This window comes from Notolepis coatsorum (genome assembly GCF_963971535.1).
Source record: "Notolepis coatsorum genome assembly, chromosome: 1".
In the NCBI taxonomy this organism is placed as follows: Eukaryota; Metazoa; Chordata; class Actinopteri; order Aulopiformes; family Paralepididae; genus Notolepis; species Notolepis coatsorum.
Window position 1 is genome coordinate 200,443,233 of NC_140165.1, and position 17,628 is coordinate 200,460,860.

At 48.4% G+C, this 17,628-nt stretch overlaps 1 protein-coding gene across 1 annotated transcript in view; it reads right to left on the reverse strand.

Annotated features, from left to right (window-relative positions):
• Positions 1-17,628, reverse strand: part of ankrd13b (ankyrin repeat domain 13B) — a gene marked incomplete at its 3' end in the record, with an annotated part of 252,431 nt that overhangs the window by 21,814 nt on the left and 212,989 nt on the right. The window contains exons 7-11 of the mRNA XM_084314118.1: positions 14,169-14,235; positions 5,915-5,996; positions 3,748-3,812; positions 3,209-3,345; positions 341-498 (exon numbers count right to left, since the gene is read on the reverse strand). Coding sequence (XP_084170244.1) covers positions 341-498; positions 3,209-3,345; positions 3,748-3,812; positions 5,915-5,996; positions 14,169-14,235 — 509 coding nt within the window. The remainder of the gene's footprint in view (positions 1-340; positions 499-3,208; positions 3,346-3,747; positions 3,813-5,914; positions 5,997-14,168; positions 14,236-17,628) is intronic.

Below are 17,628 nucleotides of genomic sequence, written 5' to 3' on the forward strand. Positions count from 1 at the left end.
AAACCCACCCACCCATCCATCCATCCATCCATCCACCCATCCACCCACCCACCCACCCACCCACCCATCCACCCACCCATCCATCCACCCACCCACCCACCCATCCACCCATCCATCCATCCATCCATCCACCCACCCATCCATCCACCCATCCATCCATCCATCCATCCATCCATCCATCCATCCACCCATCCATCCATCCATCCATCCATCCATCCACCCATCCATCCATCCATCCATCCATCCACCCACCCACCCATCCATCCATCCATCCATCCATCCATCCATCCATCCATCCATCCATCCATCCATCCATTCATCCCTCTTTCTCCTCCCTCACCTATCTTGACTGGGAAGCCAGGTGGCAGGCGCAGATTGATGAAGTCACGCAGCTTAGCGAATAGGGCGTTAGAGATGGCCATGAGGTCGATAATAGGTGCCACCTGTTCCGCTAGAGACAGAGGATGGGATTCACACAGCCACAGCTTTGCCTTGAACCTGGACGCAAGCACACACACACACACGCACACGCACACGCACACGCACACATAACATGAAGTAGGTTGTTTGACAACTAACAATGGATCAATTTGTTTGTACTGTAAATCTGTGAAATACAACTGAAAACAAATGACAATTAAACCTTCGGCTATTTCTGTTCTCATTCCTGTAATTAGCTGCTTGGCCAGAATAACACAGAAGCATTGATTACTTATCTCCTTAAGCAACTGCGCCAGAGATGTGTTTCCATTGGAGCCAATCAATGCTTGTGTTTGTACTGAGCTGATAATGGACAATGGATTGAGGAGAAGCCCTGCAACCTTACATACCTCATCTCTACTGTGTTCTGCTACTGCCTACTGTTCTGCTACTGCTACTGCGTGCTGAGGTAAACATGTAAATTAATATTGATAACGATATGAAGGTCAATAGCCAATTACCAGATAAGACAGCATTATGTGATACAGAACGGACAGCAATCAAGCTCATTTAATAATTTGAATATTATTTATTCTATTTAAAAGCTGTACCTAGTAGTTGTAAGAGGGACATTTGAAACTCACCAGCGTGCTCCAGTGAATCAGGATTCCGAGGACGCACCATACACTTCCCGCAAATCCCTTCCCTACGTTTATAATAAACGTGCCCACAGGCTTCTTTGCTGTCAACTGTCTCAGTCACCTACTTGGGTACCCGTATCGTTCAGCGTAACAGTATGTTCTGGCCATGACGGACCTATGTGGCTCTTGCCACGCCTAAGACGGTTAGGCGGGTCCAGTCGAACCGGCGCAGCGTAGAGGTGGTAATGCCCAAATGGCATTACCCGGTACTCGGAAGTGGCCCAGGTGTGCTCTTGCTAAATACCAGCTGTAAATCGTGGTACTCCTCTGGGACACTCAAGAGGTCCGGAGGAGAAGGTTCAGGCTTGGGAGAGCTTGGGGGGTAAACGGCAAATTTAAGGTGGCTCTTCCGTACTCTTGCCATGGACAATGGGTGGGATGACAAAGCCCTGCTCAGCGCTTAGTACCGGTGGGGGTTGAGCGAGGAGTTAAAGGATGGACTGTTGAGGGACTGCCCAAAGACTTGCAACAAGCTTATTAGCTTGGCTCTTATGATGGGAGAGTGGCTCCAGGAATGGCACGCAGAACGCAGCCGCCGCAGCCATCAGCCGGTTCCTTGTAACTTCTCCACTCCTCTCCGTCCACCCCCTGGGGCCCAGGCCGTTCCCGTCCCCGAACACGTGACTGGGTGGAGCCCATGCAAGTAGGGCGCTCTCGGCTCTCCGAGAGCGAGAGGGAGAAAACGTATGTGCAGCCGCCTCTGCCTGTACTGCGGGCAGGCGGCACACTTTATTCGCTCCTGTCCCATGCGACCAACAGATTGGGCTTACTAGGAGAGGGGGTACTAGTGAGCTGAATGAACATGCCCCACACAAAGGTTTCTAACCATTCGCCCCTGTTAATTCCCGCTACCCTCGCTTGGAACAAGCAGTCTCTCACGCTCTGTGCGTTTTTGGACTCAGGGGCTGACGAGAGTTTTTTAGACCGCATTGTGGCGATACAGGTGGGTATCGCATATTGGAACCCCTTGAAACTCTGTATTACGTTACCATTGACTATTCTAAAGTGCTCGTTGTCTTGTCAATTAAACATAATATGAAACGGTAGCCAAATAACAAAAAGAGGTTTAATTATAATTACCATGGTTTTCAAACGTGCAGGGATAACATCAAAAATATAACAAACAAGAACAGGACTGTGCAGACAGGATCAGCCTCACACATAGGGGAGAACAGAGCACAGATGCACAAGGGGATGACGAGACAAGAAACACCTGGACTGATTACAAATGGATACACCTGGGAGGGAAACGACAAAGAACTACAAGACCAGGACAGGGGGACTACAACCAGACATTACACATCACACTGGGGAACACCTGATCAGGGTACAAACACACCCACATGTAACACTCTGTTAGAGGCTCTCGCACTTGATGGACGGCCGCTATGTACTATAACACACGTGATGGAGACAGTAACCCTAACTGTTTCGGGGAATCATGTTGAATCTCTACGCTTTTTTATATTTGATTCTCCCACTAACCCGCTTATCCTTGGCAGACCCTGGCTTGTGCGTCACGACCCCCAGATATCCTGGACATACTGTACTGCCAGGCTGGAGCATACTGTACCGTGTCACACCAACTGTCTGCGGTCAGCCGTTTACCCCCCAAGCTACGATTGTGCCATCGAACTGCTCTCTGGCACTCTCCCTCCCAAGGGACGGTTGTATAGCCTTTCGCTGCCGGAGAAAAGGGCTATGGCGGCCGGGTTCTTTTTTTGTTTCCAAGAAGGATGGCTCTCTCAGACCATGCATTGACTACCGCCAGCTAAATGGCATGACCATTAAAAACAAGTATCCGTTGCCATTAATGAGTTCCACGTTTGAGCCCCTTTCCACAGCCACCGACTTCTCCAAGCTGGACCTCCGCAACGCCTACTATCTGGTGCGGATTACAGAGGGGGACGAGTGGAAGGCGGCTTTCAACACACACCTGGGCCACGTTGAGTACCGGGTAATGCCGTTTGGGCATTTCTGTGGCAGTACGCTGTTGCCGGATCTGGTGGAAGACATGGCTAGCCCTGTGTGCGTGTGTGTGTGTGCGTGCGTGCAGGCGTGCGTGTGTGTGTGTGTGTGTCTGTCACCTCTGTGTCTTGGTGGTGAGCTGGCAGGGGTGGCCGATGTCCCTCTGGGCCAGGGGCAGGCTAGGGTTGAAATACTCCTCAGCAGTCAGCGCTGTGGGGTTGGTCACTGCTGGACACGACATCTGGCTCACTAGAGCCTGGAGACATAGAGAGCGAGGGAGGAAGAGAGGAGGAGAGAGAGGGTAGGAGGGAGAGGGGAGGAGGAGAGAGAGGGGAGGAGGGAGAGGGGAGGAGGAGAGAGAGGGTAGGAGGGAGAGGGGAGAGGGGCAGGGTGGGAGTGGGGGGAGGAGGAGGGAGGACAAAGGATGAAGAGATGGGGAAAGAAAGAGGGAGGGGGAGACGGAATGGGGAGAGAGAGAGAGAGAGAGAGTGTCAGAGAGAGAGAGAGAGAGAGAGAGAGAGAGAGAGAGAGAGAGAGAGAGAGAGAGACCGTGATGAGGAGAAAGAGAGACAGAGTGAATGAGTTAGACAGCTCCCCAACATAAGCCAATGAGCTTAGCTGAGATGAGATGAGATGAGTTGAAAGGATAAGTACTCACTGCGTTGTTGGGTCCCATATGCTGTTCAGCGATCCCTAGAAAGTTCTGCAGAGGTGTCTTCCCACCTGGACAGAGACATGGTTCATTAGGACAGCAGGAGACACAACTACACACAGACACACACATACAGTATGTAGGGTGACAGTGGCTCAGGAGGTAGAGCAGTTGTCTGGTAATCAGAAGGTTCCCAGTTCGATTCTGGCTCCTCCCGGGCAGCGTGTTGAAGGGTCCTTGAGCAAGACACTTAACCCCTAACTGCTCCTGATCAGCAGGTTGGCACCTTGCATGGTTGCCTCCGCCATCTGTGTGTGAGTGAATGGGTGGATGTATAAGTTGTAAAGCGCTTTGGATAAAAGCGGTATATAAATGCAGTCCATTTCACACACACACACACACACACACACACACACACACACACACACACACACACACACACGCACAAGAGAAAGTAAACACACAAGCAGTCAGGCGGGCACAAAGGCACACACACAATAAGATTGACTACCTGCTCACTGACGAGACCCAGAGGTTACAGACAGACAGACACAGACAGACAGACAGACAGACAGACAGACAGACAGACAGACAGGCAAGCAGGGGCACACACACACACACACACACACACACACACACACACACACACACACACACACACACACACACACACACACACACACACACACACACACACACACACACACACACACACACACACACACACATACATCTAGCTATTGCCAGTGTAGTGACAACTGAAGGGGTGGGTACACTACTGAGGAAGTACAACTGAATATTAGGAAAAGAGAAACAATGATCGGGTATTTATTTTTCTTCCCATGGTATTCATAGTATCATTCATAGTATCATGATGTGTTTTCCCATACAACATGGCGCAATGCCACAGCGCCAACGGTTGTCATTTAATGATAATAACTGGCCTTTTGATTACAATCACCTGTTATCGACCAAGATATCTGCAATCGAATACTATGAATTATGTGTGTGTATGTGCGCGCACGCACATGGACGAGGTGATGGCATTGAGGACAGGACTGATGGAGGTCATAGCCAGAGACACTCACACTGTTTACAAGACTGTCATCCATATTAATAGTAGCGCTGGGGATGTAACCTGGGGAGCTGCACCCAGAAGATGTGATGGCTGATACTAGCTGACATCAGACAGCACAGGGAGAGCTGAGCCCACTAATCCAGGTTGATTGATGATCTGAACCAGAAAAAGAGCTGGGGCTACTGAATGTTAAGGGCCACAGTGGTATGTTTGACCATACCTCCTTCCTTGAAAGTCCACCCTGTTTTTCATGTGTCGCTGCTGAAGCCTGTGATGGTCAGTCCCCTGTCTGTCCTAGCTAACCATTTAGCCGTTAGCTAAAACTGCTGGCTGACCAAACTGAAAAGGGATTGCTAATCAATACAAAAATTTAATTCTAACCCTAAAATTGCTTTTGTTTACAATTAAACAATATTGGTTTTATGGTAGGGTATTAAGGAAATTAGCATTCAGGAAATTTGGACCTGAACTAGGACTTTGATGCAACCAGATCCTTTGTAAAATATCTTTGAAATGTTGTTATTTCTTGTTCTTCACAAACACTTGTCACATACATGTATAGTGAAAACATTTCTGAATACCATAAAAAGTCTTGTTAGCATTTCTCTAAGGCTCATGGCTAGGGATACCCAATGGTTTCAATTACAAATGCTAATGAGACATTTTCAACTAACTGACCAGTGCCTGGTAATATTCAAAACACAATTAAGGATGTGGCAAGATACAATTGACCTATCTCAAACCCCGCCCTTCTTGATCCTCTAGTAACAACTGTTGCTTCCCGCGGAATCAAGGAAAGAGGGTGGGGCTTGCGATAGGTAAATTGAACCCTTCAGATGAAGAACCATATAAGTGTGTTTTGAAATTATTTGGACAACCCAGGTATTTGCAGTTAAAAGTCAATCCAAATCACTTGAAGTGTGAGTATCTCTCACCTCTACTGTTCTGAACTATGAATGTAGGCCTACACAACACTTCCAAGTTACCATCTTTAGATAATTAGGTTTAAAAACATTGTTAATCTGAAAACCTAAAAATGACTTATATGGTTCTTCGACTGTAGGATTGAAATTATGTTTCAGTGAGGCGCTGCACCCTTAGTCTTGGTCTTGTTCTGGTCCGACAGGTGATCGGTTCTGGTCCTGGTGATGAGCTCCACGTTGGACGCTCCGTACACCTGAAGGAGGAGAGGGAGGAGGAGAGGGAGGAGGAGAGGCGGTGAGAAGAGGAAGAGGCTGATCGGAAACCAAGAATGACACAGCATTTGAATTCCAAATCAGCATCGACCATTTCACATGACGAAGGGGAAAAGCATTAAGCCACTGGAATATAAAAATGAGGAGTGCAGCGAAGCGTTGGTTGTTTAAATTTCATAGCGTTGAATCAATGATGCAGGAGACAGAAGCATAGCGTGGGGCTGAGTGTTTTACTGTAGGGTCCATCTGGACTGGCCCTCGAAGCCACATCACTCGCAGAGAGACGGATGTTCCCCTGTGTCTAACACTGCCACAGGGTCAGAGACCAAGCAAAAAGGGTCACAGTCTATACTCTTATCTTTAGCTGCCTCTCCCCTCAGTGCACACATTTACTTCCCTCGTCTTATCCATCAACCATCTTCTGTCATTCTCATCTGTTTCTCTCACTTGTCATGTTGTAAACAGAAATTACTGTTTATTTGCTGACTGATGCGTTAATTTTAAATAATTTGTTATTAGGTTGGACAGGCCAATCATCCCATGCCAGAAGTTATTCACTATTTGAGTTAATAAGAATTATGTGTGATTGGGGAGCTGTATGGCTGCCCCCATTAATGATGTCATCAAAATTGTCCATCTTTCCCACAATACAAAACATGTAGCATTCTCTGTGGCTGTTAGCAAGCATTAGCACTAACATTCGCTACCAAACGGCTGCAATGTCAGCAAGCAAATGTTACAGTAGCTTGCATTAGCTGCAACATTTGGTAGCTGAAATTAGCTCTAATTTGTGAAAGTTAATGTTAGTGCTAACCAGGGGTTAAAGTGGGGTTTGGCAGGTGGGGGGAACCTAAATTCTGGTGTAGCAATGCAGCAGGGGGGAATTAATCACCTTAATAACCCACATTGACTTGTACTGTGAGCTCTGTGGTCTTTATGGACAGGCTATGCTGTGCTGCTGCTCTCTACAATAATTAACATAAGTTCTATTTAATTCTGGCCTCCGCTCAGCGTCAGTCTGCACTGACTTCACTTCGTGCACGTGCACTGAATAAAAAATTCCACAATGTACCTTTACATACCAACATTCGTCTGGCCACACCCCTATCCGCTTACCTTCATAAGCAGGTGTGTGGTCACCTACTCGCCTCCTTCTTCACTTTCACCACAAGGAAGTGCCTTCGGTAGATACCCACACTTGACGAGGTTGTTTAGTTGAAGAAAGTTGATACGTGTTTACATTTTTTCTTGCTTTTTTCTTCTCTCATATATTTCAAAAAGAAAAAAGCTAAGTCATAATGTCTACCTCGGAGGGTCGCGCTCGCAACGCCACCCTTCACCAGCGGTTCTCCATTGCCGCCTCTGTCGTATGTCTTGGAGCGGGGTTGAGGCCTCTCTCGTGGTCGGCAGCCACGCCCGGTAGGTGTCCGATGGGTAGTTTGCCTCTCCAAGGAGCTGGTGCACCAGCGCCGTCTCCTGTGCAATGGCCTGGTTCCGGCTCTGGTTCCTCTGCTTCCGGGGAGTCGTCCGCTGTTGGGTGGCCGGCGCCTTTGGTTGCGGGGGATTTGAGACGCAAACTTTTTGCGTCAGCTTGCTCCCGTCGCAAGATGGTGGCTTGCAGACGAGAACGGCCTGGTTTTGGTGAGTTGCTGGAGCCGGATGAGGATGCGTCTGACTCTACATGGCCGATGGAAACAGAGGACTACATGATAGAAGCGGACGGGTTCTTGTTCGAAGGCCCGGTGGAGACATGTCTCCCGCCCGTCCAGGTAACACTGGAGGGGGGTGAGATGTCTCCTTGGGGTTCCTCGTCCGCAGATGTTGGGTTAGAACCTCCGACTCTGCGGCGGGATGCCCTGCTATCAGCCACATCGGAATGTGGCTCCTTAACCAGTAGTCTGCTGCATGTGAGGGACGCGGGCTCGGTGGGGGAAAGCATGCAGGGGGAACTGCGTGCTTTGTTCCCCGAGCTCATGGCGGCGGCGGCAGTCGCAAACGGCGTGCTGCTGCCGCAGCCACTGCCTGTTCCTATCCCTGACGATCTCATAGGTCATCTATGGCAACGTCGCCCGGTGAGAGGGGTGGACGTTGTCTGCCCATTTTTCCCCTCAATGGCGGCCGACGTCCGTCAGGGACAGGTGGTCTCCCACATCATGGGCCTTACTACCGCCTACGTGCAAGTCACGCGGGTGGTGGGTTTGGTAGAAGGCATGAAGGAGGGCGTGCCTCGGCTTGATAGGCCGATGGCGGCGCTCCTTTGTCCTGAGGTGGTGTGGGAGCCGTTACGGAAGCCGGTTCCTCAAGGGAAATCGGCGAGGCGGTTGGCTTACTGGAGTGACCAGTCATTTATCTCCGCAACGCAATCTCTGGCTGCCACTTCCAACATCGCGCAGCTGGCGAGATTCATGTCCGGGATACTGACGGGCGGCACGGAGCTGACTGATTTACAGCATGATCAGCTCGCCCAGGCGGCAGGAGCCATCCTGCATCTGATTCAGCCGCAGGCTATAGCCGCTGGGAAAGTGCGTGCCCTGGCCACTCTGATCCAGCGCCACCTTTGGCTGGAGCAGGCGCGTGTGCCGGAGAAGAAGAGGACTCCACTTCTGACGGCACCCCTCTCCGAGGCTGGACTATTCGGGTCGGCACTGCAGCTGATGACCTCAACCTGCAGGGAGATGCAGGAGGAGCGCTCCGTGCTCCAGCCTCATTTCCCCCCGCCCGATGTTGCCGGTGGAGTCAGCCTCTGTGGTCCCCCCCTGTTCCCTTCCCAGCCCTACTATGATTTTGTTGAAAAATAAAGAGTCCCTCCTAAGGAGGGACTGTATTTTTTGTTAACAAACTGTGTGTTTATTCACCAAACATATGATGGGGATGCAACATGTGAATCTTTCGCTAGTATGGGTTTGATAGGAGGGCTAGACGTTACTTTCATGTTAGAGCTTAAGCAAGGCAAAGCAAGGTCTGCCTCGACCTGAATCTTCACATAAAGGTAGAGGTTAGTTGTGTGCTCTGTTGCTTAAACAGTGATATTGAGCTGAGACACTATTGTGTTGGTTTGCAGTAATGCTCGTATGAAAACGTACCGCGGCTCAGCCACTCTCTCTCTCTATCAGATTTTTCTGTGTCTTACAACATAGATACGGGTGTCGGGTTCACACATACACAACTTGGCCTTGCTATAAACCCTGTTCACAGATGTGTCTGTGGCTAGCGTGCATTGAATTAGCTTGCGCTATTCATTAGCATTGCTACTGAAGGTATCATTTGGCTGTTGTTGTGGTCGTATGCAAGGGTTGGGCTTGCAAGGGGGTACCGGATAAACCCCTCCTTCCCTCTTCTGATTGGTCAGGGGGTTATTGGACTCTCTTTTCATTCGGTCAGGGCCAAGCTGTTAGGCAGCTTGGCACGGGGGGGGGGGGGGGGGGGGGGGGGGAGGGTTTCCCAGACTCCGCACAGGCGGTTGAGTCTTGGGTTTCCCACGGTCATAGCAAACATCACTAGGCACGTTTCTATTGGACGACGGCTTCCGTGAGTTTAGACCCGTATGTAGGGTCTGTTGTTGTCAAGTTGTCGGGGCAGAGCGTAGGAACTTACTGTTCTACTACGCTCGATATACGTGTAACTTGAGTCGGTTGGTCACATGACTCAATGTTACCGTGACTTTTCAATCTATGGCTCACGTGGGAAGTCTCTCTGAAGAGTTCCGTTTCTCCTCTGTGGTGAGGGTGGCGGGATGTAAAAATGTAAAAATAAATTACCCTCGGCTGCGTCACGTGGGATTCATGTCAGTCTGTGTTTCTTTCTTTTTTAATAAAAAAGAGTGGAGAATATGAAGCACGACAAACTTCTTGTCGTTCTCCCAGGCGACTTGAAGGACCAATGTTGGTGTCTGGTTAGATGTGTTTCTGTTAAGAATCATATGGGAGGCTAGTACGCCTTGGTTGCTTGTTATTAACACTTTAAGTGCCGAAAACGTGTTTAGGCGTCTTTCCTAGCCATGCTCAAGTTGCCGAGGATGCCCTAACTCGTCTTTAATATCAATATTTCAAAAATCTGTGATCGAAATCATATTTCCCCTCTGCAGCCTTCACACACAGTTCTGAGCTCCTCTCAATCCTCTAGCGGTTCAAGAGCGCCATCTGGTGGCCGATCGGCAGAAGCGCCAAACAGGAAGTCATGTGGATGAAGTGGTGATCACCCATATTACTTCCGGCCACTCTCTATAGCTCCCGCGACTCCATCTTGAAACACTGGATAATAGATCGCTCGCCCTAACTCAATAAACAACGTTATTTGGACGTATATACTATTATACAACCTGGAAATGGACCGGGTATTTCGACATCCCATAATGGAAAACTGTCTACCCCACGCTGATCGCCCAACGGCCCGTGGAGACTGGGGTGAGTTTTAGCGTGTAGTATTACCGTGTTCGACACTAACTGCTATGATGAACATTTGACCCACATTAGATGAATGGTATAACGTTGCCCACGGAATTATAAACGATCCCCCGCCCATCCGGTCATCATCAGATGATACGTAGAAACTTCTAGAAGCACGTCCATTTGAAATTTTTCATCTGGCACCGATCGCTAACAAACTGTATTTGATCATCAATAAAATGCATTTGGGGCTATAAATCACGTTCTGGAGAAAGCTGCAGAAAGAGATGAAAACATACTTATACTTTAGATCATATTTTAGTATGAATATGTGAATGAAAAAGTTTAACGTTCATACACCATGAACAATACATATAGGACCTTGAATGGGCCCTAATAATGGCAATCTAGCAATAGAATTTAAAAAGTTATAGCCCTGCAAAGAAGGGGAACTTCTCCATAGACAAATAGAGCTGGCAAGGGATGGTATATCATGAATTTAGCCTTAGGCAATCAAAGTGTTAAAACAGCGTTTTTATAGGGCAACTGGGATGGGGGATTTTTTCCTCTTCCGAGAGCCTGTTACTGGGTCTCGAAGGATTCTCGTTCATATCTGGGGAATGTTAACGGAATAGATCAGAACATAGGTAGAGGGGTCTCACGCCCTTGGGGTGGGCCACTGAGCGCGGTACGAATGGGACCGTCTAGGTGGCGCCCTCTTTTCATGTTTTAGATCGACACGCATACCTACCCCCTCTCCTGGAGTGGGCATGTCGGCGTGGTTAGGGCACAGGACTGGTTCTGGTCGTGCTGGTCCAGGTCAGTTAACCCGCTGTCCGCCGGGGATGCAGATCTGCTGTTCTGGTACCCTGAGGGACTTGTGCTTTTTTCGGGGGGAAAAATGCCGGGTCGGCCCGGGTGTCACAGGGTTAGGCGTTATGGAGACCCTTTGTTGGGTACACGTTGTACCTGGCACTATTATAAGGGGCTGGTTCTCCTTTCTTTCGCTCCTCTCTCACGCATGGCGAAGAGGGGGCTGTTGGGGTGGTCTTCTGGACCTCCTCTGGTAACCCTGTGTGCTTCCCGAGCCGCCGGGCCCGGTCCGAAGTAATGTTTCGTTGAAACCGTAGGCCTGGGATAACCCTTTTTTCTTGAGGGGTTATAGGAACCACCACCGTATGTGGTACCAAGAGGGTGGTTGATTCCCTGGTGCGTTGGAGCAGAGTCAACTCCCGGGTTACCCGGTTGAGTGTGCCCCTGCACGTTCATGACGTCTGCCAATCGTGTCAGCCTTCTCTGCCTCGACCCCTCTGGGTGTTTTTTTTTTGATGGAGGCTTTGTCATGGTGCGCAACAATGCCAGCATACGCCCCTTCCGCCGGCGGGGCTGTTTTCAGTTGACCCCTTTGGCGCCTGTCTCGTCCGCAGTGCTCCAGGCTCGGGTCTACAGCCTGCTGCCTGGTTTCCCCGGTGCGCTGCCTGCTTCCGTTGGTTAACCTTTTGAGTGCTTGCGGCCATGCTGACTGCCTGTGTTGCAGGGTCAGTGTGCCAGGCGGCGTACTAATGGGGGGAAAGGGCCCGCTCTTGGAGGAGCCCTGTCCGAATACGCTGGCGATGTGGGGGGCGGTGTCACTAAGTGACCGCCTGGTGGGGTCTTGATGCCTGGCGTCATTGACCTCTCCGGGCCCCCCTTTTTCCAGGGGATCCCTTCAGTGGGTCTGGGTCTTCCTTCGCGCTCCGCTGCTACGGCCTTGCCACGGGGTTGAGTTTGGTCTTGACCCCGTGATTTTGGGGGCGGTAACGAGGGTTGTTCCTTCCGTTCGTTCCCTGGTGGCATGCGGGTTGTGCGTGTGCGTAGTCGTGGGGTCAAGCCACGGTCTGCTCACTCTGTGCGTTGAGTTGCTCGAGTTCCTCTTCGCACGGTCAGATCCGTCTCCCTCCCGTCCTCCAATAGGGAGGGTATCCCTCCATTAGGGAGGGTCGGGGGGCTCGGTCCTCCCCGGTCTGATGGTTGTGGGGGGCCTCAGCGGGGTACATTTGTCGAGCTTCTGGCTTCCGCTCAGCTCCTCTTGTGCAGACTGACGCTGAGCGGAGGCCAGAATGAAATAGAACATAAGGTTATGTATATAACCAAGTTCTATGAATTCTGGTGACGCTCAGCGTCAGGACGCCGCTGCGGCCCTTGATCTCGCCTTGTGGTGAAAGTTTGGGAAGGAGGCGAGTAGGTGACCACACACCTGCTTATGAAGGTAAGCGGATAGGGGTGTGGCCAGACGAATGTTGGTATGTAAAGGTACATTGTGGAATTTTTTATTCAGTGAAGTCAGTGCAGACTGACGCTGAGCGTCACCAGAATTCAAAGAACTTGGTTATATACATAACCTTACGTTACTTGGGCTAGCCATAGTAGAAAAGTGGAACTTTCTTAAACTCACATTGATGACTGCCACAGAGACCATGGATACCACAGCCTGTCCTGCACCAGGTCAAGTTAGTCCATTACTAACCTAACAGAGACCATGGACACCACAGCCTGTCCTGCATCAGGTCAAGTTAGTCCATTACTAACCTAACAGAGACCATGGACACCACAGCCTGTCCTGCACCAGGTCAAGTTAGTCCATTACTAACCTAACAGAGACCATGGACACCACAGCCTGTCCTGCACCAGGTCAAGTTAGTCCATTACTAACCTAACAGAGACCATGGACACCACAGCCTGCCCTGCACCAGGCCAGGTTAGTCCATTACTGTAAACTTTACCACAATACTGTAAACTATCCATTTCCATAGCCTGCACTTAAACTGACCAGTATTCTCACACAGCCTTTGAATAACACAAACATGATCATAATTAAATTGATTGTCAAAGACATTTCACAATATGAATATAACCATATAACTTCAACAACACTGTCTGATTAAAACAATCTACAATTAATTACATTACTTATGCAAGCTTTATACTTTTTTACCAGTTTGGTAATTTGCTGAGCAGTCCTAACTCATTACCCTTGAAAATTACACATCACCATCGTCTTCTGTCCCCTCTTTCCACCATATTTGAGAGTAAAGTTATCATACATTAACATTGATAATGTACTTTCTAGGGGTGGAACGGTTCACAAAAATCATTACATGAATATCACAGTTTTGAGATTAAATGAGATTTCTAATACAAATAGTATTTGGTAAAATAAAATAATAATAAAGTTTAGCCTTCAATGCATTAACTGAAAGCATAATTCCCCCTGGTTGTTGCCCTGCCCTTCTGTTGGTCTGGGGAGGGTGTAGAGACCAGCCGCTTCTTTTGACCTGACAGTGAGGAGTTTCACTGGCAGAGCCTAACGTGTGCAGAGGTGCAAGATATCTCCCCCAGAACGCCTCCCTCCTGAACAGGGACCAACCAACTAGTAGGAGTTACTATTGCAATGACCAGGACTCATACCCCACCGGCTTCCCACACGCAAACACTGCCAATTGTGTTCATAGGGACGACTCACCAAGCCAGAGGTACAGCTGCTGGGAATTTAACCCGGGTCACTGCGGTGGTGAAAAAGCACAATATGTCGTTCTTATTTCCAGAAAAGCTGACTTTTAGCAGGGGAAGATTTTATGGGACTTGAGAGCCAGGCCAAAGCGTGGACCTTGTTCCTCTGATGGGAGCAGTGTATATGGGACTTGAGAGCCAGGCCAAAGCGTGGACCTTGTTCCTCTGATGGGAGCAGTTTATATGGGACTTCAGAGCCAGGTCAAAGTGTGTCTCTACCTTGGCTTCGTATCCATTCACCGTTTCAATCTTCTCACTTCTCCAGCCCAGGATCCCTGTCTTATTCCTACAATCACACACACAATACATTAATGTAAAAACCAATACAGTATCAATATCTTATCCCTGTTCTATCATGGACCAATGAGCTGAATCCTATTATGCATTAAATGCTCATTTGACGGATGAAATTGATTAAAAAATTAAAATGAAGTAATCAGTCACAGACGCATAAGTGTTACTCATATTATATTCATGTGGATAATAGGACTGATTGATTCAAGAGAAAAGGGCGGTCCTCGTGTACGGATCTATCTATATTCCCCCGAGAGGAACGTTCGTTAAGCCTAGTACTGGTCCATGAGAAGGACCATAAATACATTCCCTCCATTATCGCTTGTCCGTCTTCATTGTAAATCACTTGTTCAGTCTGTGATTGGGGCGCCTGCCTAGGGGTTAGCAGAGGCAGAGCTGTTCTTCTTCATGATATAGTCTGGGTGTCCCCCAGCCCAGATTACCACGCAGGCAGCTCATGAACTCCAGAGGTGGATGTTCCGTCTCATATATCGATGACGCATCTTGTTCTTCATCTTCATAATAGGATTATTGGCATTGCGGACAGAAGTGCTGACAAGGTGAAAATGCAGCAGTGGCAAGTTGCCAGTGTACAAGTGAGATGAGTATACATTCCCTCTCATAGGCAGCCTTCAGGTGCAGGGGGCCCTTATCTTCTCCTAACAACCCCCCCAATTACAAGAGATGTAGCGGGCCTTGGACATACATCTCCAAACATACCTCTCTGAGGCACAAATTCTCTCTCTCTCACACTCTCAAACACATACACACGCACACGCACACACACACCAGCTAAACCAGTGATTCTCAAGCTAAAAGGTGCAAGCAAATGGGGAGAGAGAGACATTTTCTGCTTACTTTTCAGCCCTAAAATCTTAATGCATAATGCTTCAGTGACATGTCATATACTGAATGCAAATGTCATAGCAAATTATGAAATATCCGTAGATGTAATGCATTATTTTCTACCTCACCCAGAATCACTATAGGAAGCCAATGATAATAATGTTTAGCCCCATTTACGTATCAGGCCTGAAGCTAGCCACTGTGCCACAACCCTAGAGATTTCCATTACTTGGTTTATGTCAAGAGCAAGGTTTTTTCTACAAGGTAAAAGGCTTTGCCAGTGAACATATTTCTGTGTTGGCATCACACACCAGCTATCCCCATTGGCACCGGGTGCGTTTGGTTTGTCAGTGCTAGCCAGTGGCATCCGTTTCAATTGAAATGGGTGAACCATAGCTGTTCCCTCTGGCTCACTTCCCTTCTCTTAATCGATCTGTCTCTCCAACTCCCTCTTCATGTTTCATCAAGTCTGCCTTTCCCCCTCGTCTTAACGTATTTATCCCTTCATTCCTGTACATGTCTCCTCTGCCTGCCGTATAGCACTGTATATACTGTATACTATAGCCACACTACACCAGCTGCCTTGGCTCACTCACTGTCATTCAGTCTTCACCCCCCCCCCCCCCCCCTTCTCTCCCCCTCTCTCACATCCTTCTTTTTCTCAGCCTGAACAGACATTTTATTAAATGAGTCTTTCCCTCCACAACCCTGGCCAGTCTTGTCTCTATTCTCCTCCCTGGAAAGATCTCCTCTCTTCTCCTTCACACGTGACGTCTCTACTACAGTGCAGCTCTCCCATGATTCTAAATAGATTTTTTTTAATTAGGAGCTGAGGAAAGAAATGTAGGAGCATGGTCTGTGAAAGCAATTGAAAATTCCACCCCCTACTTTGAATGGCAAGTTGAACATGTGCTGGCTTTGCAATTTTCCCAGAAATAATTGAACTTTTCAAAGTAGTTGCGGTAAAGAATCTTTTCTCCAGTCACTTTCCATCATGGAGCAACGTAGTGGCTATTATCTTACTCAGGCTCCTTCTTCTAGTAATCCATGACATGGTCCACTCTTCATACACACACACACACACACACACACACACACACACACACACACACACACACACACATACACACACACACACACACACACACACACACACACACACACACACACACACACACACACACACACACACACACACACACACACACACACACACACATCTTGAAAGCACTATTCTGTCTACCGCATCCTATCTGTTCTGTAGAGGTTGCCTGAATCCAGTCCACTCTTATTGGCACATTAATGATGCATATCATTTGAATTTAGCAATTTATGTGTCTGCCTGGGGTTTCTCTGTCACAGTCCCTAATATCTCTCTCTCCCCCCCTCCCTCCCTCTCTCTCTCTCTCTCTCTCTCTCTCTCTCTCTCTCTCTCTCTCTCTCTCTCTCTCGTTCTCTCGTCAAGTCAGGTGCAGGTGTGCTGCTGTCAGCGGAGCAGCTGATTGACGTATGTGGGCCAAATTACGTCAGTAATATAACCCCGCCCCAGATGTCATGAGGCTGCCAGATCGTAACTTCGTATTTACCTAGTTAGTCGTGTTATTTTGCTCTCTCGTATTGTTTTCTTGTCCATTGTGCTTCGACCGTGTCTAACCCTTGTTCTCATCCTTCCCCGCAGTCCTGGCTCTTCACCCTGTGCTCTGGCTCTCGACAAGAGGAGGCAGATTGATTGTGCAGGAACTCGCCAGGCTGGACACTGTTAGACTGTATTATACCCACATGTAACTAAGCAAATCCTAGGTTGTAAATTGAAATATTATCGGTACAGCAGATAGTCCAATCTTTGGTGAATTAAGACAAATGGACAATCAATAGATTTTAAAATGGTGTGCAGGATCAATAACATAGTATGAGTGAAGAGAACCGTATGGAGCTGTATACTGGCACCTCCTGTTCTACTCACACCTCCTCTCTCTCTCCTTTCCCTGGTTCCCTTCAATCATTTTCTCTCCTCCTCTACATCACTCCTTCTCATCTCCCTCTCTTGCTCAATCCATTCTCCTCTTCGCCTCTGCAGCAGAAAAGCCTTGCCTGAAGCCTGATAAGTCTAATATCTCCCTTGACCTGAAGCCTGATAAGTCTAATATCTCCCTTGACCTGAAGCCTAGTAAGTCTAATATCTCCCTTGGCCTGAAGCCTAGTAAGTCTAATATCTCCCTTGGCCTGAAGCCTAGTAAGTCTAATATCTCCCTTGGCAAAAGGGGGCTTCCCATTTGGCTGACTGGTAGATGTATTGGTATGGTATGCATTGGGAGAGACTGGGCCTGAGGGCCTAATTCAGTGAAACATCTATTATGGGATGTGTCTACTCAATAATCCCAATGACACATCTGCACACGTTGGTTTCACTTAACATCCAAGAAGGGTTTTATGAGTCTGAACTTATCTAAGGTTATGATGTAATATAATATTAGGTGCATATAATACTAGGTGACAGGTGCATTGCAGACATTGTTAGTCCATACAACCTGCTGAGAAA